Consider the following 25,153-nt stretch of genomic DNA (forward strand, 5'->3'; position numbering starts at 1 on the left):
ACCTTATTGTTTCTATTAAGAAAAAACTGATGACATTTATTTATGTTTATAGAAGACTGGTCAATGTGCTGGAAGGAAAATAACCCAGTGCAATCTTAGCTGAGAAAGAATTCACTCACCCTAAAAAAATCAGTGGATGTCAGTCACTTCATACTCAGTACAAACATGTAAGTATCAATGGTTTATGAATGCTCTCATTACATTGTTTACCATTTATTTAGACACCTAAATAATGCCCACAACTTACTATATAAATTGCATATTATTGAGAAATAAGGCACAATTGCAGTCATAATTTAATTACAGCTGAAAATTTAATTAACTAGCTAGTAACCTTGTTCTTCTCCTTCCTGGCACTTAGCACAATTATACTTAATTAATTTTTGTAATTATTAATTTAGTCTGTGTCCATGATTAAATTATAAAAACCGAAGGAACAGAACTTGTGCTTTTGTATTTCTGTTTCAGACAGGTGTCTGATGTCTCGCACAGACCGTGGCACACAGCAGGGGCTTAGAGATACTGATTTAAACTTGACCCAGACTGTTGGGCACAAGAGCTACGTGAGAGGACTAGGCAGAGACCCAGATCTGAACCCCAGAGAAGACACAAGGAGCAAATGAGTTCAGACTTTTAGGCATCGACCCCTAGGCACTCCTCTTGGTCTCAAGTGTCTTCTTTGGCCACCCCACACTGGACACTTTCCTTTCTTCCTTGCTTTCCACTTGTCCTTCCCTCCTTTTTTGCTTTCCTACCTCCCTTACCTAGTTTTCCTTTCTCTTTTACTTCCTTTTTTCTTTCCTATCATCCTTCCTCCCTTCTCTCCACCACCTTTTCCTCTATCTTTCCTTTTACACTGATGGCTTACATCCTATGTAATTGTAACTGTGTTGGATCCTAGTAAAAGGACGACCAGCAGGGGACTTCATCCTTGAGTCCACCGTGAGAACTCAAATCTCCTTTTCCCTCTGGCCTCATGGCACTGTCCCCTCAGCACCTAGGTTAGGAACCTGAGGGGAGGTGCCCCACTCCCAGCTCCAGTCCTGGCCCATGGCTTAATCCCAGACTCCTAGAGAGACCTTTACGTGCCCTTCCCTGCCTCTGCTCCTGCCTTGGCAGCCTGACCCGCCTGCTCCATGGGGAGGGAAAACCTCACCTGGGTCAGTGAGTTTGTCCTACTGGGCCTCTCCGGGGACAGGCAGACCCAGGCTGGCCTGTTTGTCCTGTTTGGGGCCGCCTATCTGCTGACCTTGCTGGGCAACGGGCTCATCCTCGTCCTGATCCGGCTGGATCCCCGCCTCCAGCTGCCCATGTACTTCTTCCTCGGCAACCTCTCTGTAGTGGACATCTGCTACACCTCCAGCGGGGTTCCCCAGATGCTGGCGCACTTCCTCCTGGAGAAGAAGACCATCTCCTCCGCCCGATGTGGTACCCAGCACTTCTTCTCACTGGCCCTGGGGGGCACCGAGTTCTTGCTGCTGGCCGCCATGGCCTATGATCGCTATGTGGCCGTCTGCGATCCCCTGCGCTACGCGGCCGTCATGGGGCTGCAGCTCTGCGCAGGGCTGGCCGCCGTCTCCTGGCTCGTGGGCCTGGCGAATGCGGCGGTGGAGACCGCGGTCACCGTGCGTCTGCCCACCTGTGGGCGCCACGTGCTGAACCACGTGGCCTGTGAGACGCTGGCGCTCGTCAGGTTGGCCTGCGTGGACGTCACCCTCAACCAGGTGGTCATAGTGGCGTCCAGCGTGGTGGTGCTTTTGGCGCCCTGCTGCCTGGTTGCGCTGTCCTACGCCCGCATCGTGGCCGCCGTCCTGCGGATCCGCTCCAGCGGGGGGCGCCGCAAAGCCTTCGGGACCTGCGCCTCGCACCTCACCGTGGTCTCCATGTCTTACGGCATGGCCCTGGTTACCTACATGCAGCCCCGCTCCACCGCCTCCGCCGAGCAGGACAAGGTGGTGGTGCTCTTCTATGCGGTGGTGACCCCTATGTTGAATCCTCTCATCTACAGTCTGAGGAACAAGGAGATAAAGGCCGCTCTCACTCGGGTTCTGACGAGGAGCTCTCAATCAAAACGGTAGCCTGGGACCTTGTCATTCAAGGGCCTCGCTCTGAGTACGGTGGGCAGGGCAGCGTGCCCGCCACCTACTGTGTGCGCATGTACGTGTGTGGGCACGTGAGTGCATGTGTGTGTGTGTGTGTGTGTGTGTGTGTGTGTGTGTGCGGGAGCCGATGGGAGGGGCCACAATCCCGTACCATTGTTTGAAGTCACAGAGAAATGGAATTTTCTCTCTGGGCTCTGTTTTTGGTCCCTGACTTAGTCTTTTTAAAAATGTGAATTACAACCACTTACCTAAAGGAGATCAGTCCTGGGTGTTCATTGGAAGGACTGATGCTGAAGCTGAAACTCCAATACTTTGGCCACCTCATGCGAAGAGTTGACTCATTGGAAAAGATCCTGATGCTGGGAGGGACTGGGGGCAGGAGGAGAAGGGGACAACAGAGGATGAGATGGCTGAATGGCATCACAACTCAATGGACATGAGTTTGAGTAGACTCCGGGAGTTGGTGATGGACACTGGTGCTGCGATTCATGGGGTCACAAAGAGTCGGACACAACTGAGCAACTGAACTCAGAAATGCATACAGTTCACAGAAAATCATATGGGAAAAAAAGATATACTGGCATATACGAATTAGAAAGGAAGACTAAATCGAAATCTCGGGCAGTGCACAGAACTTTTGCCAAGAAAGTCTGTTTCCTAAATTCTACAGCCACAACTCTAAGCTTTTCTGAAATCAGTGGGAAAAAAAGAGAGGAAAAGCTGTGACTTACAAGATTCACCATGCCCATGGAATCAAACAGGCCTTGGGCCAGAGGTGAAAGGGTCATCATGTGGTCACCAGTGGTCCCGCTCAGCTCCGTAGGGTGGGGAGTTCACAAGGGGACCTGGAGCCAAAGTCCCAGTAATAATCCACACATCCATGAGGAGCAGGACTGGCTCTATATGAGTCAGTGGATATCACGCTGCTCATTTTCCTTTCAAACTTGCCATGGTGGCAAATGTCTGGCCAAAAAGTGAAAAGTTCATAACCGCAAACATCTTTCTACATAATCAGGTCTAAGGATATGCTCTTATGAAAACTGAAGGATGTATTCAGAACTCATGCTTGACTAAGAATCATGCCACATACCATCAGAGGTAAATCAGGCTACTTAAATAAGAAGGGATCACAGCTCCCTGTTAGTGATCCTTTTACTCTACTGACACAAAAATTAATGAGTGAGCTCTAAACATCCTAGAATATAAAGTGAGACCATGATATTTTATGGAGAAAAATGTTTAAAACTACTTTAAAAAATCAGAATGAAGCATCTCTGACCTAAATATTACAGCTCTCTGGTTTATCTTACCCACAAACAAACAAAATATAAATTGAGAATAATTCAAACTTAGTCTGTTAAGAAAATATCAAAAGAATGAGAAGGAGGAAATGAAGCACCTTTGAAAATTCCTAGTAAAACAATTTTTCAAAATTGAGGTAAAATTCACATCGCATACAATGCAAGATTTTGACCATTTAAAGTGTACAATTCAGTGGCATTTAGTATATTCACAATGTCATGGAACCTCATGCTTACACAGTTTCATAGCATCTTCATCACCCTCAAAAGACACCTCATACCCTTTAAGCAGGACATCATGGGAAATGCCGAACTGGATGAAGCACAAGCTGGAATCAGGGTTGCAGGGAGAAGTATCAATAACCTCAGATATGCAGATGACACCACCCTTATGGCAGAAAGTGAAGAAGAACTAAAGAGCCTTTTGATGAATAAGAAAGAGGAGAGTGAAAAAGCTGGCTTAAAATTCAACATTCTAAAAACTAAGATTGTGGCATCTGGTCCCATCACTTCCTGGCAAATAGATGGGGAAATAATGGAAACAGTGACAGACTTTATTTTGGGGGGCTACAAAATCACTGCAGATGGTGACTGCAGCCATGAAATTAAAAGACACTTGCTCCTTGGAAGAAAAACTGTGACCAACCTAGACAGCATATTAAAAAGCAGAGACATTACTTTGCCAACAAAGGTCTGTCTAGTCAAAGCTATGGTTTTTCCATTAGTCATGTATGGATGTGAGAGTTGGACCATAAAGAAGGCTGAGCGCCGAAGAATTGATGCTTTTGAACTGTGGTGTTGAAGACTCTTGAGAGTCCCCTGGACCGCAAGGAGATCAAACCAGTCAATCCTAACAGAAATCAGTCCTGAATATTCTTTGGAAGGACTGATGCTGAAGCTGAAGCTCCAACACTTTGGCCCCCTGATGAAGAACTGACTCACTGGAAAAGACCTTGATGCTGGGAAAGACTGAAGGCAAGAGGAGAAGGGGATGACAGAGGATGAGATGGTTGGATGGCATCACCAGCTCGATGGACATGGATTTGAGCAAGCTCCAGAAGTTTGTGATGGACAGGGAAGCCTGGCGTGCTGCAGTCCATGGGGTCGAAAAGAGTCAGACACAAATGAGCAACAACTGAGCGACTGAACTGAACTAACTCCTCCCTCCTCCCAGGCTCTTAAAGCCACAAATCTGTATTCGGTCTTTATGGATTTACCTGATCTGGACATTTCATATAAATGGAATCATATGATATGTGATCTTTTGTGTCTGGCTTCTTTCACTTAGCATATTATTTTTGAAACCTATCCATATTGTCAAATGTAGCAGGGCCTCATTCCTTTCCATGTCTGAATAATGTTCCCTTGTACGGAAATAGCCACATTTTTTTGACCTATCCATCAGTCGATGGACATTTGGGTTTTTTCTAACTTTGGGCTATTGTGAATAGTACTGCTGTAAACTTTCACGTGCAAGTTTTTGTTATTAATAGAAAAACCTGTTTTTAATTCTTTTGGGTACATACCCAGGAGTGGAACTGTTGGGTCATTTGGTAATCCTATATTTAACTTTCTGAGCAAATGCCAAACTGCTCTTCACCACAGCCGAACTGTTTTACATTCCCACCAGCAGTAAATGAGAGCTCCAATTTCTCTGCTTTCTTGGCAACGTTTATGTTCTGTTCGACTGTAGCCATCCCAGTGTCTGTGAGATGACATGTTATTGTGTTCTTAATTTGCATGTCCCTAATGACTAAAGATGCTGAACATCTTTTCATGTGTGTGTTGGCCATTTGTGTATCTTCTTTAGAGAAGTATCTAGCAAAACTTTCATTTTTAATTTTATTGAAGACCCCCCCTTCCCTTCTCTGCCTCTCACTCCTTGCCTTAGCCCCTCTCCACTGCCCTCTCCCCCTAAGACCATGACCACCAGCCTCTATCCTCCTCTTAATCCCCTCGCTGGTCCTTTCCCCTACCACATATGTGTGTGCTAAGTCACTTTTGTCATGTCCAACTCTTTGAGATCCTATGGATTGTAGCGCACCAGGCTCTTCTGTCCATGGGATTCTCCAGGCAAGAATACTGGAGTAGGTTGCCATGCCCTCCTCCAGAGGATCTTCCCAGCCCGGGGATTGAACCCATGCCTCCTGCTTTGGCAGGTGGGTTCTTTACCACTAATGCTAATGCCACCTAAGGAAGCCCCTTTCCCTACCACTCCTGCTCACATCTGAGGCACCCAGCCCTATCCCCTGGGGAAAATTTGTTCTCTTGTCTTCAGACTCTTCTCATTTTTATATTATCAATTTCTCCCCTCAGATCAACAGATTATCTTTTCCTTTCTCTATTCCTTCTCAGAGGTCTCTCCCCCAACCAAAGCCTTCACTCTTCGGCATCTGCCTGCCCTTCGCCTGCTGTCTGTGATTTCTACAGCAAGGAAACCTCAGGATTTTTTCCTCTTTAGTGATAGAGAACAAGCCGAAAGCACTTACACTTTGTTATATTTTCCTTTATCCTTATCACAGGTCTATGGAAGTAGCTTTGAGCAGTGTGATATTCTACTACACTTTCAAACATAACCTGCCTACAAAAATGCTCATCAAATAGTTGAATGAGCAAACTCTGTGGATGAGGTTTGATAAAAACCCATTAAGATCTGGAAAGGGTCAACTGATGTTGGTTCTATACTTGTTGAGCTGTAATTCTTCATCAAATTATGATATAGTTGGGACAATAATCTATTGATACCTTCTAATCCTAATAAGTAAAACATACCTTTTGTAAATAAAACTTAGTTTCTATTGTCCACAGTTGTAGTTCATTCATGTAGTTTGTCCAAAGAAGATACCAATTCATGAGCTTATAGGTTAGAAAAGCGGGGGAAAGTATACAAAATATTTTCCTATTTCCTGCTCCTATTCCATTATTTGAGCTTTAGGACTTTTTTTTCAGCCCTTTAAAGTCCTTTTGGCTCTTCTGAGTCTTTAAAGAGAAACTCAATGTCTTTAAAGGACACTTACTAACAGGAGGCAAAAACTCTATTATCCTTCAAGAGACCCTTCTGAGTAGAGTCATTCCTGAGCTGGATTCACAGAGTGAACGCCGTGAAAACATCAATAGTAAGGTTCTACACTGAGCTCCTAGATAAGACAATGAAATTTAAAGAAACCACTTCTCAATGAATAAGTGATGTTCAGTCAGTCCACCAGCTCTATACGCCAGTCTCCGTTCAAAGTGGAAAGGGCACAATAAAAAGAAGAAAATACTCTCTCTATCCTTTAAGCAGTTTGTTTGTTAGAAGTCAGAAAAGGAGAGTGAAAGAGCTGGGCTTAGTGGAGCCAGTTTTCCAATTCTCTCTCCTGGCTTCAGAGAAAGTTGAGAGTCCAGGTATGTGGGCACCATCCTGCTGTTTCACTCTGGAGTGGATGTTTCCCTTTTATAGATAAAATGGAAAGAGGTCAGTTGGTACTTGGCAAACTGGACCACCAGTCCACTGATCTGGGCAAACTACTCTTCAGTCTGCTTTCCTGCATTCAGTTCAGTCGTGTCCAACTCTTTGCGACCCCATGGACTGCAGCACGTCAGGCCTCCCTGTCCATTACAAACTCCCAGAGCTTGCTCAAACTCATGTCCATCGAGTCGGTGATGCCATCCAACCATCTTATCTTCTGTCATCCCCTTCTCCTACCTTCAATCTTTCCCAGGATCGGGGTCTTTTCCAAAGAGTCAGTTCTTCACATCAGGTAACCAAAGTATTGGAGCTTCAGCATCAGTCCATTCAATGAATATTCAGGACTGATTTCCTTTAGGGTGGACTGGTTTGATCTTGCTGCAGTCCAAGGGACTCTCAAGAGTCTTCTCTAACACCACAGTTCAAAAGCATCAATTCTTTGCCACTCAGCTTTCTTTATGGTCCAAGTCTCACATCCATACATGACTAATGGAAAAACCATAACCTTGATTAGATGGACCTTTGTTGACAAAGTAATGTCTCTGCTTTTTAATATGCTGTCTAGGTTGGTCATAGCTTTTCTTCCAAGGAGCAAGTGTCTTTTCATTTCATGGCTGCAGTCACCATCTGCAGTGATTTTGGAGCCCTTTATGGCGGTTCAGTTTCCATCTGACTCCTCAGGAGCAGCATCCAAACACCACATCTTTTCTGACACCCCCTTCCGTATAAATCAAACCTGTCCTACATTTCATTCTATGGTGATGCTGCTCCCCAGTAGTGGCTGTGATACACTCTTCATGCTCCAGATGGTGACATAATGTGATGTAACAGGAAGAACATGGGATTGTGGTCATCAGATTTCAGATTCAGTTCCAGTTTTGCTCCCAACTGGCAGAACAATCCTGAGCAAATCACTTCTGCTTTCTGAGCCTCAGCTTCCTCACTTGTAACCATCGAGGTTGAGATGGTGATCCTAAAATTTCCTCCCAGCTTTTATTTTTTTTTTTGTGACTCTCACTGTGCATTTTACTTTCTTCAGTGGTGAGAATTTCAGTTGCTGTTCTCGGCACTCATGAACCATATTTGGGGACCATAGCTTGGTTACTTATTGCACTGATGAAAGAAATAGGCTTTGTGGAAAGCCAGGGCTGGGTATTGTGCCAAAGACAGTTTCTATTTTTGGCATTTTCTACAATGACACCTTCCAGTCACAACAGGACTGAAAGAAGGAAGTGGGTAGGTTCCAACTTGATAGGAAAGACAGAGGATAGCATAAAGCTGCTCTGCCCTCTTCACCCCCATCCAGCCAGAGCCCTATCTTCAAACCCTGTTAGAAAGACTTGGGTTGAATTGTTTTCCTTTCCTTTTCATTAGATTCTATGGCCCATCTTGCATATCTTTAATACAAATCCTTTTTATTTAGATAATGCTCTGAACTTATGAGAATTATCTAAATGCTCCGGAGCACCACTGGAGCGAGGGTGAGGAGATACCCCATGTCTGCCACATGGCGCTGGAGAGGCACTTGTGCTGTGCCAGAGCAACTTGGCGGAGATATCCTAAGTCCAGAGGCAAAGGAGAAGTCCCAGCAAGATGGTAGGAGGGGCAAAACCGTATTTAGAATCAAAGCCCATACCCACCAGAGGTGCTCAGAGGGCTGAAACAAACCTGTGTGCACACCAGGACCCAGAGCCCCATAGAGACTGAGACAGAACTGTGTTTGGGTGTCTCCTGTGGCGGTACAGGTCAGAAGTGGACTGCCGCGGGGGCAGGGGCTCTGGATGCAGCAAACCTCAGTATGGCATAAGCCCTCTTGGAGGAGGTCGCCATTAACCCACCACAGAGCTGCCAGAACTTACACAGGACTGGGAAACAGACTCTGGGAAGGCACAAACAGAACCCTGTGTGCACCAGGACCCAGGAGAAAGGAGCAGTGACCCCACAAGAGACTGACCCAGACTAGCCCGTGAGTGTCCAGGAGTCTCTGGCAGAGGTGTGGGTCAGCGGTGGCCTGCTCAGGGCTGGAGGCACTGAATGCGGCAGTGCGTGCATGGATCTCTTGAGGGAGGTCGCCATTGTCTTCACCAGCTCCACCATAGTTTGGCCTCAGGCCAAATAACAGCGGATCACAATAAACTGGAAAATTCTCAAAGAGATGGGAATACCAGACCACCTGACCTGCCTCTTGAGAAACCTGTATGCAGGTCAGGAAGCAATAGTTAGAACTGGACATGGAACAACAGACTGGTTCCAAATAGGAAAAGGAGTACGTCAAGGCTGTATATTGTCACCCTGCTTATTTAACTTATATGCAGAGTACATTATGAGAAACGCTGGGCTGGAAGAAGCACAAGTTGGAATCAAGATTGCTGGGAGAAATATCAATAACCTCAGATATCCAGATGACACCACCCTTATGGCAGAAAGTGAAGAACAAAAGAGCCTCTTGATGAAAGTGAAAGAGGAGAGTGAAAAAGTTGGCTTAAAGTTCAACATTCAGAAAACAAAGATCATGGCATCCAGTCCCATCACCTCATGAGAAATAGATGGGGAAACAGTGGAAACAGTGGCTGACTTTATTTTGGGGGACTCCAAAATCACTGCAGATGGTGATTGCAGCCATCAAATTAAAAGACACTTATTCTTTGGGGAAAAAGTTATGACCAACCTAGAGAGCATATTAAAAAGCAGAGACATTATTTTGCCAACAAAGGTCTGCCTAGCCAAGGCTATGGTTTTTCCAGTAATCATGAGAGTTGGACTGTAAAGAAAGCTGAGCGTTGAAGAATTGATGCTTTTGAACTGTGGTGTTGGAGAAGACTCTTGAGAGTCCCTTGGACTGCAAGGAGATCAAACCAGCCCATCCTAAAGAAAATCAGTCCTCAATATTCATTGGAAGGATTTATGCTGAAGCTGAAGCTCCAATCAATACTTTGGCCACCTGATGTGAAGACCTGACTCCTTGGAAAAGACCCTGATGCTGGGAAAGATTGAAGGTGGGAGGAGAAGGGGATGACAGAGGATGAGATGTTGGATGGCATCTCTGACTCGATGGACATGAGTTTGAGTAAACTCTGGGAGTTGGTGATGGACGGGGAGGCATGGTGTGCTGCACTTCATAGAATCGCAAAGAGTTGGACACGGCTGAGCGACTGAACTGAACTGAAGTTATGAAGAGCTTTCTCACATATCATCTCATTTGACACTAACTAGTTCTTCCCTGGATCTAAGATATTCTAAAACATTTGTTTTGGGCCAGACTTTAGAAGGTTAAGGGCTTCCTGGTGCTCAGATAGTAAAGAATCCTCCTGCAATGCAAGAGATCCAGGTTCAATCCCTGTGTCAGGAAGATCCCCTGGGGAAGTGAATGGCTACCCACTCCAGTATTCTTGCCTGGAGAATCCCATGGACAGAGGAGTCCATGGGGTCACAAAGAGTCGGATATGACTGAGTAACACTTTCACTTTAGAAGGCTAAAGCTAAGGGGAGACCCAGCACACAAAAGGCAAGATATCCAGGATCACTTTTTTACTGATTCAGTGGGATTTGAGGCAAATCATTTTAACTTCCTTGGCCTCAACTTTTTCAAATAAAGAATGAGAAGTTTAGGTTAAAGATTTTTCGTCCTCAAAACCTCTTCTCGGTTTTTATCTCCAAAAACTACGTCTTGAGTTTTCAAAATAAGATTAAACGCTCCCACTAAAACAGTGGTTCTCAAACATGTCATTAAAGTTTTACACTTTAGCACCAGGAAGCAGTAAAGTTACTAACACATGAACGTCTGGGTTTCACCCTCCTGAGATTCTGTCTTAATTACTTCAGAGTGTGGTCTGGGCTTTTGGAGTTCTCAAAGCACCCCACTGATGCTAAGGTATAGTTGATGTGGAAAGCACTACTCTGGTTCCCACCATGGGTCCTGTGGGATTTTCATAGGCAAACCCTTTAATCTGGAGTTTTTTCTTTCCTTCTCAAACTTCCCCTGTTCAGTTCAGTCACTCAGTCATGTCCTACTCTTTGTGACCCCATGGACTGCAGCACACCAGGCCTCCCTGTCCATCACCAACATCCCAACTCCCAACTTACTCAAACTCATGTCCATCGAGTAGGTGATGCCATCCAACCATCTCACCCTCTGTTGTCCCCTTCTCCTCCCACCTTCAATCTTTCCCAGCATCAGGGTCTTTTCCAAGGAATCAGTTCTTCACATCAGGTGGCCAAAGTATTGGAGTTTCAGCTTCTGCATCAGTCCTTCCAATGAATATTCAGGACTTATTTTCTTTAGGATGGACTGGTTTGATCTCCTTGCAGTCCAAGGGACTCTCAAGAGTCTTCTCCAACACTACAGTCCAAAAGCATCAATTCCTTGGCACTAAGCTTTCTTTATAGTCCAGCTCTCACAACCATACATGACTACTGGAAAAACCATAGCTTTGACTAGACAGACCTTTGTCTTTTTAACTTTTTTGATAGAGGTTAAAGACCAGCAAATTAAACAGGGAGGTGTTCCAAGGGCAAACATGTCTTTGCTATGACAGAAGGATTTACACATAACAAAGCTCCAAGGGCTTTACAGGCACTCCCTTACTGACTTCATCAGTGGGCACCATCAGTTTCCAAATGTTGTTATTGCAAGTAAGTGGTGTGTACATTCATCTTTAATTAATCACTTAGTTTAACATTCAAATGAATGCCAGAGTTTCACCAAGGAAATAGCATAATCACAAAAAGTTGGGACATAATTATAGTTGGTATAATGTTCTACAGTGAGGCCTTGATCTTATCATCCTAGGACTAAGCCTGTTTAATCAGTACATTGAGAACCAAATGAGGTGTTTTTTTTTTTCTCTGTCACTGACCCAGCCTGGATTACAGGAGAAGCCGGAAAACCACCGGTTCCAGAATGAGTAATAAGGACAAGGGAGAGTTTCAGAACTCAAGTCTTGTGTTTTGGGATCAGATAGTAATCCTCAACACTAGAACCTGAAAACTGTTTCATTCACTTCCCCAACACAAAGTTTTTTATTGTGAAACATTCATTAGAAATCTTTGTATGCAAAGAAAAATCAGAAAATGTCCCTGACTTCAAGAAGCTTGGAGTCTAGTGGAGAAAAACATAACAAGTACTTGCAGTCTTACTTAAAGTCCTTTGTTCAGACTCAGACTGTGAATTCTGATTCTGAACTCTTTAACCCCCCACCTCATCAGGCAGCCTGACCCACCTGCTCCATGGGGAGGGACAACCTGACCTGGGTCAGTGAGTTTGTCCTACTGGGCCTCTCCGGGGACAGGCAGACCCAGGCTGGCCTGTTTGTCCTGTTTGGGGCCGCCTATCTGCTGACCTTGCTGGGCAACGGGCTCATCCTCGTCCTGATCCGGCTGGACCCCTGACTCCAGCTGCCCATGTACTTCTTCCTCAGCAACTTCTCCGTAGCGGACATCTGCTACACCTCCAGCAGGGTTCCCCAGATGCTGGCGCACTTCCTCCTGGAGAAGAAGACCATCTGCTCCACCCAATATGGTACCCAGCACTTCTTCTCCTTGGCCCTGGGGGTGGGGAGGGACTAAGTTCTCCCTGCTGACAGCAATGGTCTATGAACACTATGTGGTGACCCCCCTGCACTGAAGAGCAGCAATCAGTCCAAGGCTGACAGCAGTCTCTTGATTTGTGGGCATGGCTAATTTTGTAGTGGAGACGGCAGTCACCATGCACTTGCCCATCTGTGGGCACTGTGTGCTGAACCATGTGGCCTGTGTGGATGTCTCAGTGTTCCCTCCTAGTGTTGAGAACATCATGGGGCCCTGGACACCATGCAGGGCTCGGAAACAAATATCAATCAGTAAACAGATTTTTGTCAAGCTCCACTGTGTCCAGTACACCATGCCAGGTGCTGTAGGAGACACACCCAATCTAATATGAGGTCCTTCCCCATAACCTGGGGATTATATGAAAAGATAAGAGATAAATACTGAAAAGAAATTGCAACATAATCCAGTAATGGCAAAGTACAATTAGGCAATATTTGGTTAGCTGCCAAATATGAGATAGACATTAAAGCCCATGGAATTCACAAAATTCCCTTATGCAGGAAAAAAAAATCTAGGTGGTTTGCTAAAGAATTGATGGGGAAGGAAAAATTTAAATAGCCATAGAAAATGGTAGAACTTGGACAGATGAGAGAGTAGAGAGAGAGAGTTCATTCTTGGCTCACAGGGAAATGATGCAAGCCAGGTGAGGAGATAGAAAACACCGAGGTCTGTCTGGGAAAGAGTGAACAAACCAGTTTGGATAGAGCAAAGATTTCATTTTGAGGAGTCAGTGAAGAGGAGGTAAGGCTGGAAAGTGGGGGTGGTGTGCATAGTAGAGCTTTGAAAACCAGCCCATGGCATTTGCATTAGAGGCAATAGCAAGAGAGCACAGTTTTTGAAGTGGGAATAGCACACTTAATATATAATATTCTAAAAATTATCTTCTTCTCCACCAGGCCTGTTAGACTAATTGAGACAAACTATTTTCTTCTTTTAGTCCAGCAAACTCTCTATTTCATGCTTCACTAGTGGGAGTAAGTGAATCAACTGTTTATAATTCAACTTCCTCTATTTAGGGCAGACTATAACATAAGGTTGAAAGACCAAGAATTGAGAAGCTAGTGGACACAGACCAGAAGTTATTTACAATACGGAGAAATGTTAGAAATAAAAATGAATGATCAGGTCTTGAAGTTGATAATTGAACAGAAGTTATAATGACAGATAAAGCACCTTCTATTTTCCTTTTTTTAATGGAGAAGATACCATGCCATCTGAGTAACAGCTGAAGATCAAGCAAAAATAAACAGAGCTTACTTGGTGTTTTATTTAAGTGTTAACTCTGATGACAACCCTGTTTTTCTGTCTCGGTGTTAGACAACAACCCCCTGGTTAGGTAGGTCCTGCCCCAGTTTGGAGGGATTTGGAATTTGTTTTTCTAGTATCGGTTCACAAAATGAGTCTGACTTTCACCAAGGCACTAGCCCAGGAAAGCCTTCAATTTCTTTTTTCATGGAGAAATCATAAATGCATAAATCAGTGCATGAACCCCAGGAAAACAAAATTCAGGGTCCAAAATGGAAGCCAAATTAAGAGAGTATTTCTGGAATCACTTGGAGACAAAGCAGGGAGATAGTAAACAACTGTGACAACATAACATCTGTCTTAACCCACCTGGAAATTTCCAAGACAGAGGGTCCCCTGACTTCAGGACCTCTTGCTCCTTGGACACAAACCCAGTCTCTTCTACTCAGAACAAAATCTCCTCCATAGCATTCTCTGCTTTACACACTCGAGACCAGGAACACCACTAGAGAGCACGGCTTCTTAGTCTAGAACTCCTTGACAGGTTTGGGGGTCTATAAGCCCCCAGAATTGTGCACTAAAGTGGTATCTCATCCCATTTTTATCATTTCTTGAGGAAGTCCTGCTGGTACGTGCCTCTTCCCCACCCCCACCAGCTCTATGCCCGAGTCCTCCTGCTACACACACTCACAGGACACCATGGTTTCCCATCCTCACACTTGTCCCAATTTGTAATGACATGCTCACCTGAATGACTAGACACTATTCCCAACTCCCCACAGGACTGAAAATTCCATGGGGTAGAAGCTTAATCTATGATACTCACTACTTTATCCCCAGCTCAGGGCGTTGTCTACATGTAAGCACTCAAAAAATATTTGTTAACTGATACATTCTCAAAGAATCCGTGGCCACCACAAAAGGTTAACACACTCCGATTTATGTATTAGTGTTTAACATGCTTTTAAATTTTAGAAAATATGTTTCATAAAAGTTCTAGTAGTAAGCTGTGATATTTGCCACTGATTGATAAGATGGGGGTTTTAGACAAGCTTCCCTGACATTATAGAATTGGACTTGTGTGCATACTAAGTCACTTTAGTTGTGTCCAACTCTTTGCAACCCCATGCACTGTAGTCCACCAGGCACCTCTGTCCGTGGGATTCTCCAGGCAAGACTACTGGAGTGCGTTTCCATTACTTTCTCCAGGAGATCTTCCCTACCCAGGGATTGGACTCATGTCTCTTATGTCTCCTGCATTGGTAGGTGGGTTCTTAACCACTAGTGCCACCTGGGAAGCCCACAGAATCCAACTTACCATTAAAAAAAAAACATTACCCAAAAAGAGCATGTGATCAACGGTCCACCAGTCAATCTGATTTCCCATTGATCTAACATGATTTCTAACACTTTTTTGAGTCTTTTCAATTTTTAATATAATAGCGTAGCATAGCAACCTTACAAAATAAAATATAGAATAAAGTTTAGGGATAATAGCTATTGTATAGTAACACTCATTATTCCATTATAATTTCATCCTTTCTCCTCTATTTCTTCAAAGGAAAAAATAGAGAAAAAAATAACTTCTGGTTCTTTTCTTACTTCTTCAGCTAATGCCAAAATGCTACTTAAGTAAATTATTCTTAGTCACACCCTCTAGTGAACTTGCAGTGGCCTTCTTCAGCATCAGACTTCCTTCTCAGTGATTTCTTATCCACCAAAAGTGGTTTTTCTTTATCTCAGTCACACTTAGCATATTTGCACTGTTTGGCAATTAAAAAAATTTTTTTTAAAGCAAAAAGAAAACAAGAGTCAGAGAAAGAGAAAGAAAGACTGGTCTTTACTGGTGGCTAGAAAACTCCTTGCCACACTCTGTTTCCTCTATTATTTTCATACTGATGAAGATACAGAAAATAATTTTTTAAAATAACATTAACTATGCATTATTATAATACTACTAAAAAATTATGATGAGTACTGTTAACATGTCATACACATATATTACACATTAAATCTTCACAATTATTCTAAAATTAGTTGTTATTGCTCAGTCACTAAGTCATGTCCAATTCTTTGTGACCCCAGGTACTGCAGTACGCCAGGCCTCCCTGTCCATCACCAACTCCTGGAGTTTGCTCAAACTCATGTCCATTGAGTTGGTGATGCCATCCAACCATCTCATCCTCTGTTGTTCCCTTCTCCTGCCTTCAATCTTTTCCAGCATCAGGGTCTTTTCCAATGAGTGGGCTCTTCACATCAGGTAGCCAAAGTATTAGAACTTCAGTTTCAGCATCAGTCCTTCCAGTGAACATAGTATCACCTAATTTAACGTACAGGAAACTAAGGCATAAATGGTTAACTATACATAGGTATTCATATCACACAAAAAAATGCAGATCTATATTTTAAAAACTTAAAACACTACTGAAAATAATAAAAGAAATCTTGAACAAATGGAAAGGCAAACCATATTCTTGAACAAAAGACTCAATAACATGGATGTGTATGTCTTAAACATATACTTAACATATACTTGTGTTAAAGTATATGTTTAACAGGGTCAAGTTTAAACAATAAAAAAGAAATTTTGTTCGAGACCAGATACTACTATTTTAAAAATAATAACCAAGAAATTTCTGAAAAAGAATATTAGTGAAGAAAGACCAGTTTACTAGTTACTCGAACATAAATCTGAAGTAGTTGAAATGCCACGATAATGGCATATGATTACACCAAGGCAGTGAAACATAATAGAAAGTCTGGAAATAAACCAACATATACAGGAATTTATTAATGATAAAAAGTAGCATTTTAAATTAGTCAAGGAAAAGAGCAATAAATAGTGTTAGGGCAAAAAGCTAATAATTTGGAAAAAAGCAAATTTCACCTATACATGATAATGTCTATAAGAATAAATTCCATAGGGATCAAATATTTAAGTGTAAAAATAAAAGCATAAAAGTGCTAGAAGAACCCAAAAGGCAGTTATTTTTTATCAAATAATAGAGTTAATTTTGCTAAGATATAAAGAGTTCTTACAAACCAATAAGAAAAAAGCTAGGACTCCCCTGCTGGTCCTGTGGTTAACAGTCCACCTATAGTGCAGGGGACACGAGTTCAATCCCAGGTCTGGGAAGATTCCACATGCCATGGGGCAACTAAACCCATACAACTACTGAAGACTACATGCTCTAGAACCTGTGGTAAGCAACAAGAGAAGCCATTCCGATGAGAAGACCATACACAGCAATGAAATCCAGTCCAGCCAAAAAGAAAAAAGACGAAAAAAGCCAAAATCCAAATTCAAAATTAAGCAAAGATATAGGCTTTCCACAGAGAATAAAAACAAATGGCTCTACACATATAAAATAATGATAAACCTTATTCAAAATAAGTCTTGCAAATTACAACTATACTAATATGCCACCTTTCACTGATTGGCCAAAAAAATGAAAAGTGTAAAAATAAGCATGCTCATAAATTGCTAGTGAGAAAGCAAATAGATGTAAACCTATAGAGGGCAACACATCAAAATTAGAAATGCACATGCCACTCAACCCAGTAACTCCATTTCATGGACATTATCCTATAGTTAATTTGTACAGGTACAGGAGACATATGTACAAGAGACAGTCAACATTGCACCATTGCTATCAATATTAGCAAAAGACAGAAAGCAACTTTAACTGATCACAAACAGGTGACAAATTTTAAAATTGTGGTACATCTAAAAAAGTGAGGAAATGTATGTGTGTGCATATGTGTAGATCTCCAAGATTCATGTATTGTTAAACAAAAGCAGTAAGGTATAGAGAAGCATGAATCACGTACAACCATTTGTGTAAAGGCCACAGGTGACAGGTTAATAACTCAGTTGGCTAATTAGTTGCGAAGAGTTGGACATGATAGAGTGACTAAGCACAGAACCTGGAATACAGTAGTTTGTAAGTAACTTAGTTGAAAGGTTTGTTAGGTATTTGTGGCTTTCTGTCATAGAATAAAATATCTTTAGAAGGACAGACTTGAAACTGTTAAGAATATCTCAGAAGGGGAAAGTAGGAGAGAGATTTTTTTATATATACTCTTCAGTACTTTTTGAATTTTTAACAATGTAAACATATCACTTATTAAAAAATAGTTAAAGCTAAAGTGTAGAATAATTTTCCCAAAGATTTTAGTTTATGAGTGTATATCCACTCAGCAGCATATACCCTGATCAGTAAGGAAATTATTTTTACTCTCAGTGGAAATTAAAATTTCTATCAGGAATCCAGTTGCAGGTTAGTCTCTGAAATATGCACATTGATACTTTTAGCAAAAACTTTTTATATTTTGCCTTAGAGGCACCTAATGCTAATTAAAATTTTTTCCAAAATTATTTCTAAAAACTTCTGCACAGTAATTGGAACAAACTATTTTAAACAAATAGTTAAACATAAGATTTAATGCGGTAATTCTTAAAAAAATAAAGTTAAACAGTTTTGAACACAAACTTTTTTTTTTCAGAACAGAAAGTACATGTTTATTTAATTCACATGTGACTTTGAGACATCTGCTTTAGGAAAAAGTTTGAGATAATCCGAAAAAGAAGAAAAATCTTCCAAAGGAAGAATAAACATGGGACAAGTCTGGCTGCCACTTAGAGAAAATCAAAACCAGAACAACAGAAATATTAAGGAGAAAATGTGTTGTGAAGAAACCTAGTAGTTTTAATAAAATTAGAATCGAAGTATCCAAGTTTGGTAAGAGAAAAAGAATCTCCATGGAAAGAAGGACTATTAGATCTCATAGCCCAGGCCACTGTCCACCACAATTACTGTCCTTTGGGGCTCACATAGTGACCATTACATTATCCTCAGGAAGGTCACTGCTTCCCCAGCCACACACTAGCTCAGTAAGAGACACGATTTTTCTTAATTTCCCAGCAGACAACTGATGTAAGATAGTGCAGTTAAGGGGCTTCCCTGGTGGTAAAGAAGCCCAGTGGTAAGGGACTCAGTGGTAAAGAATCCACCTGCCAATGCAGGAGACACGGGTTTGGTTCCTGGTCCGGGAGGATCCCACATGAGAAGCCCACCTACTAGACTAGTGAAAAGCCCGTGCAGCAACAAAGATCCAGCACAGCCAAAAATACAGAAATAAATGAAATTACTTTTTTTAAAGATAGTGCAGTTAAGACTTTTTTAACCAAAGGCTTCCACATAACAGAGGGGATACAAAGAGAGAGAGAGTAACACAGAATTTTTATATTCTGTCCTTCTGGATGATGCTGGCTCTCTGGGACCTCTGGGGCCACATTTTAAAAGTGTGCCAGGAACAAATTATGCTCAAAGAGTTCCCAGATTTTACTCCCCTCCTCTCCTTCCCAAAGGAGAAAGCCCACAATATGATCCAACAGATATTGAGGACATTTTCATGTAAATGGACTGTGGCTCTGTCATCCTCACTTGAGCCTCTTCTGATGGAGTGGTTAAGGGGATCACACCACGTCGGCTGCCCAGAAGCCCCTGGCCAACAAAATCAGCTGCCCGAACACCCCCCGAAGCCTGAGGTTGCCAAGGATGAGGATAAAGGGATGGATGGATGTGCACGAGTAGATTAAAATTTGCCATGGCCGGTACCAGTCACTCTCTGAGGAGCAGAACCCTGCAGCATCGATGATCAGGGACATGAAAGACAGAGTATAAAGAACAAGGAAGGAGACTAGTGACTTCAGAGCTCTGGTGTGAGCCTGGCCGCTGGGATCCTGCAGGCTGTGAGCACTGTGCTGCATCCTCCATGTGCGTCTCCTCAGAGAGTCAATCAACAGAGCAATTGAGACCAGAAAAACAGAGCCAGGAATTGAAAGAGTGATCAGTTTCAGGGGCAGGAAATAGTACATTTTCAGAATCCTGCTCCACTGATGCAGGTCATGTTCCCAAAAGGTTTTCTAGTGAAGGACCCTTTATACAAAGTGCGGTTCCCCCCAAAAAGCAGTAGGGTGACAATGAAGGAGGGGAGGAGAGAGCCCAGCAGAAGCCAGGGCACCGACGTGGAGAACCTCCACTTTAGCCAGAGAAAGGAGGGGCGGGTGAAGTTAGCAATCTTCATGCAGAAGAGGAGGCTGAGCCAGGAGCCAAACCAGGAGGTGACGGAGTTGAGGAAGTCCCAGTGTAGACCGAAGAACTGCGGGCGGGACCGCTGCAGTAGTCGACCAGATGCAGGAAATAGTAGACGTTATTCCCCATTCCAACCCACTGCAGGCAGAAGCGGGAGAGTCCCAAGCTGAAGAGGATCAGGTCAGAGGGGGGCAGCCTCCCACGTCGCACCCATTCTCTGCTCAGCACCAGCACAATGAAGCCATTGGCCAGGAGGCCCAGGATACACAGCAGGACAAAGAGCAGCGTGAAGAGGACTGTGAATGCTGGCTGCGTCTTGGCCCGTCCTCCGGTCACCACCTGAGGCCTTGGTCCCTGGCCTCCTGCCTCCTCCATCCACAATCCCTGTTTCAGGGAATGTGAGAAGAGTCCCTCTTTTCTGGGGATGTGAGAAGAAAGCTCAGGCTCTGTATCTGAGCCAGAGCTCCCTCACAAGGACAATGCTCAGGCTGCAGAGGAAGGTGATCTCGGCTCAGTGAGGATGCAGATTTCTCCCAGGCTCAGTTACCATCAGGCCCAGTGACTGCCCCCCATTTGCCTTCTCTGGTTTTGCCTGCACGTGGCCGTGGTTAGTGTCAATGTGGAGGGCTGTTCAGGTGTCTGTGACTGAGTTCTGAAGGAGGGAATTTTCATGTACTGAGGTATGGGGGAGTCATTCTGGCTTATCCATGATTTGGCTTGAAATTTACACCACCTAGGACGGCCTATTGTAGGGCCTGTCAGACACGCATGGTACACCTACTTTAAGCATTGAAAAAAATAAAAGAGTGCATTTACCAGATCGTTTAGAACGTCCACTTTGAAGACAGGAATAAATGCCCTGCCCCCTTCCTAGGATGCCAATGTTAGTTACTTGTTAAAAAATGAGGGTCCCTTCCCAGGACAAAGGACATGCTGACTCGCTGTGAACGTGCTAATCTTCCTCTTCTGAAAGTTTGAAGGAATGTACACCTGTCATATTAGATGTTTGTTCTTTGTTCTGATGAGATAAAAAACTGTGTTTCAGGCATCTAAAATGGAGCTGGGTGGCCACCGTGGATGGGGTTTCAAACATGTTCTTGCTTTGCTGAGAACTTGAATTTTATGAACTATGTCAAATTCAAAGGACACCAACAATGGTTTTCTAAACAGTATCTGCTAACAACTGCCAACTGCAATCTTAACCGTCCCAAGGTTTCCCCTTGCAACCATTTCAGAGCCCAACCTATTTTTGCTTAACAAGCACTATTACTTGCCAGTTCCAATCTTAATTCTTGACAAACAATTTATGTAACTTAGTGGATTTTGCCTATATACAAGCCTCTCCCATATTCTAGTCCAGAGGAACACAATTCAAGTGCTTCTTGAATCTGTGTCTCCTGGGCTGTAGTCCTCAGTTTGGCTTGAATAAAATTCTTTTCAATTCCTATGATAGATTGTTTCTTGATTCTATTGACAACCCCATCCCTCTTATTCCACCTTTGGGACCCATAAACACACCTCTCCTCATCAGATCATTGTAAAGACGTTAAATATATGGGCAACAACTCGTATGGCCAAGACCTAGGAAAGTGGTGATGCTGGAGGAATATATCTCCAGTTGGGTTTTCCTGTTACAGGTCTATGCTCACCTATGAGCAGTCATCCCTTTCAAGGTCAGATTCTTTGATCCACCTTTCTACCAAACCTTTAATTAAATCCTTCATGGACCCTGAAGTGTTAATGACTGATAATGGTTTAAGTGGAGTTTATGTTTCCAATAAGAGAATTTCTTCCTTTGCTGTTGTGGAATTGAGGGTATCTGCTTCTTGCCGGGTGTCAGTTGAAGGCTGCCCTCAGATCCTGGTGGGCACCTTCAGTCTTTACCAAGTGAACTGTGTCAACATAGCAGTTCAAGCCAGCAAAGAGAGTCCCTAAGAGAAGAGCTGGCTAGAAAGATGTGGGTTAACTGCCATAACACAATCATGGAATGACATCCTATCACCTCTACCATATTCTGTTAGACAGAAGGAAGTTGCGGTCACCATGGACGCTCATAGGAGAGGGGTTCAACAAAGGTGCACTTTCCAGGGGTGAGAGTCCTGGGGGGCCAATTTAGAGCGTGTCCCCCACACTGAGATTCCTTAGCTTACTGGGCATATGTGAGTCCTGCCCTCCAGTACGAACCGTAAAGAGAGATGCCTGAGAGACCATGTTGAAAAATAAAAATATGTTATTGAGTAAAAATATATTCATCGATCTATAGTCAAATGTTTTTGGTTTAATATTTCAAATTGGTCCTTCCTCCATGTTTGTTTAAAACCTCCTTAATGTTTGTGTTTCCTTTTGTAATATGACATTTTCATGAAAGTGTCAACTAAAAAAGTTAGTCATACAAATAATGTGACCATTGTTACCACCACAGGATGAATGAGTAATTGTGTGAAAATAAAAACCCCACTGAAGTGGGATAAATGTGCATTTTTCTCACTCTTAGACCTATAATTTTTACTCATTCATTCACTCAAAAAATACTTAGTGAGCCCTTATATACACAGGGCACCTATTGTAGTCAGTGGGGGTATAGCAGTGAGCCAAAGAGAAAGGATTCCTGCTTTTATGGAACCAAGGGAAGACAACTGACAATAAGCAAACACCTGAACAAGATACTTTCACACCGTAGTCAGTGCTTGGAAGAAAAAAGAGGAGTAAAATCGCTGAAGAACAAGTGGAGAAAAAATGTTGCTCCTTTAAACCTATAGGCTGGGGAAGGCGTTCTCAGGGGATAATGTGAGGGATCAAACAAGGAGAGCCTTTGCCGTGTGGAGCTGGCTGTATCCATAATACTGTCACACCATAGTTTTAATCATTCTCTTCTACTATTTCTTCCAACTTTATTCAGCGAGGGAAACTTCTCCAGCCAGAAAGGAAGAACTCCAGCACTTCATATGAATTTACTTTTCACTCTTGTCTAACCAGTTGTCCCGAGATCGCTTCAAGTCACAAAACAGCCTCCAGTCAGAAATTGGACATTTCAGTGCAGTAGACGAAAACTAGATAACTATAGCTCGACCCCTCTGAGATTGGCTGATGCAGACGGAGACTGGCAAAGGTGCAGGAAGGGTCTTTTCTGGACTAGAACTTAGTAACCTGGCGCTGCGTTTCCCAGGCCTGGTGGAGGTCTAATGCCGACTCTCCCTCACGGGGACTTTCAGGACTCGAGGTTCCCTAGAGCCCTCTCTCTGCAGCTCCCTGCGCTGAGGCAAAAGCTCTCTATTTCGAGCGACCCCTCAGGACTCCTTCCTCAGTCCCTGGGCGTTCACCACCAAGAGCCGCAGCTGGAGCTTCCACACTCACTGGGCCCTCACACACCAGCTCTCTCTTGAGGCCCACAGCTGGCCATTAACCCTGCCCAGTCCTAGTGAAGCCATATTCTCCTGACTCTGTCCCCAAAATCACCCAGCTTTTTTCTCATTCTCTTAGTCCTACAGGCAGAAGCAAGACCCAGTCAGTTTCCCAAAAGAAGAAATAACCCAGTAAGTTTTGTGCATGGCCCCATGAAAGCTCTCGACCACCACCAGGTTTGAGGGGAGGAGGAGACATTCCTAGTCTTCCTTGGTAGAATATGGAGTTGGACTCATAGTGTAGGATTTTCTAAATATTTCTCACAAAATCTTCTCTCTTCTACTGTCTCTTTTATTTTATCAGAGTTTAAGACTTATGAAAGGTTTATGTCCATTTCCTTTGAACACCTGCATACTGTGAACTGGCAACTCGGTTTGAAATCTCCTTTCATTAAATTTTTGCACCTGGTAGAAATTTCAACCTTTAACATGCTGTTATTTAAAGGACAATATCAAGAAAGTCATGTGGGTAACAGTAAGAAATTTGGATATCATCCAAATGTAACTGAAACCATTAGAAGGTTTTCAACAGAGGAGCAGGATAACTTATGTTTTCAAACATCTTCTGGACTATTATGTAAACAATGGGGTTGAAAGAGGCTAGAATGGAAGACAGCAGTAAGAGGCTACTGTCTTAAACTGAGTACAAGCAGAGAGCTTGTCCTTAAGTGGAAGCTTTGGAGGTGGTAATCAGGCATAAGATGTTGGCATATTTGCAAGGCAGATCTGATAGGATTTGCTTGATATGGGGATGAAAAAAAAAAATCAGGGACAAATCCTAAACTTTTCATTTCAGCAACCAGGAGAATTTTATGTAGTCTTTTACCTAGAGAAGGAAATACAACCCACTCCAGCATTCTCGGGAAATTCCATGGACAGAGGAGGCTGGCAGGCTACAGTCCATGGGGTTACAAAAGAGTCAGACACAACTTAGCAACTAAACAGCAACAACAACAAGATGAGGAAGACTGAGAGAAGAAGTGAAGAAGCTCTTTTGTTTATGTTAAGTTTGAGATGCCTATTAGAGATCTGAGACGAGACGTGAAGAAGACAACTGAAATACAAGTCTGGATCTCAGTGAAGATTTACGGCTGGAATAACAAGTTTGGGAGTCATCACCACTTACGTGGTATTTAAAGCCATTAAACCAGATGAGATCATGTAGGTAAAGAATGTAGACAGAAATAGTTAAGGTGCTGGGAGTAAGCCTTGAACCCTTCAACTTTTAGAGGCTGAAAGCCAAAGGATCCAGCAGAGGAGGTTTGGCTGAAGCAAATATCAGGGAGGGATTGCATTCCCTGAGTTCATGCTCAGAGACAAGTGGAGGGCAAACAAACAAATGCGGAGGGCCATGTGGAAATGATAAATATGCCAGAGATTCTAGTTGTCACAGGCAATCTGCATCAAGGGGTTGTGTGCTATGCTCTCTGGGAAGATGCCCTAAGGCAGACACTGTTAGCATGTTCTAAGCTCGAGAAGCCCTCTGGTTAGGACCCACAATTCATAAAGAATGTGAGTGTTGAAACTAGCATCTGCCCTGTACTTTACCTACAGCCTCAGCAAAGGAGTCCTATCTATCATTTGTCCATTCAACAAAATCCATTTAGCATGTAGCATGTACTGTCTGTCAGGTGCTAAGCCAAGCCTGGAGGTACAAAGATTAAGGTAGTCTTGAGAGGGAAGGACGAGTAGACATATAATGATGATTTAGTATAATAAATGATAAAATAATAACCAGTATTTACTCAGTGCTGCTTGCATCCTATGTACTGTTCTAAGTGCTTTATAAAAATTAATTTTTTGAAACCCATTAAAACTTAGTGAGTTTCAAAAATGATGGTGGGACAACTAGGTTCCACATTGTTGCTGTTTAGTCACCAAGTCTTGTCTGACTCTTTTTCGACCCTGTGGACTGTAACCTGCCAGGCTCCTCCGTCCATGGGATTTCCCAGGCAAGAAAACTAAAGTGGGT

The 25,153-nt window shown here is 43.2% G+C and overlaps 2 protein-coding genes and 1 pseudogene across 2 annotated transcripts; 2 read left to right on the top strand and 1 right to left on the bottom strand.

The window, feature by feature from the left end:
* The first annotated feature begins 1,136 nt into the window (after positions 1–1,136).
* On the top strand, positions 1,137–2,078 carry LOC110139591 (olfactory receptor 2F1-like). Its single transcript, XM_020897563.2, has one exon. It carries the CDS (start codon positions 1,137–1,139, stop codon positions 2,076–2,078), a length of 942 nt encoding a protein of 313 aa, XP_020753222.2.
* A 9,999-nt stretch (positions 2,079–12,077) lies between these two features.
* Positions 12,078–12,768, top strand: LOC110139573 (olfactory receptor 2F1-like; annotated as a pseudogene).
* Positions 12,769–18,856: 6,088 nt separating this feature from the next.
* TAS2R41 (taste 2 receptor member 41) lies at positions 18,857–24,942 on the bottom strand. Its single transcript, XM_020897537.2, is given in 4 exon segments — positions 18,857–19,589; positions 19,592–19,852; positions 19,855–20,076; positions 24,927–24,942. Coding segments are annotated over 4 exon segments (927 nt in total). The 3' UTR covers positions 18,857–19,161.
* Between the last annotated feature and the right edge of the window lie 211 nt (positions 24,943–25,153).

The sequence above is a fragment of the Odocoileus virginianus genome, chromosome 1 (assembly GCF_023699985.2).
Source record: "Odocoileus virginianus isolate 20LAN1187 ecotype Illinois chromosome 1, Ovbor_1.2, whole genome shotgun sequence".
NCBI lineage: Eukaryota > Metazoa > Chordata > Mammalia > Artiodactyla > Cervidae > Odocoileus > Odocoileus virginianus.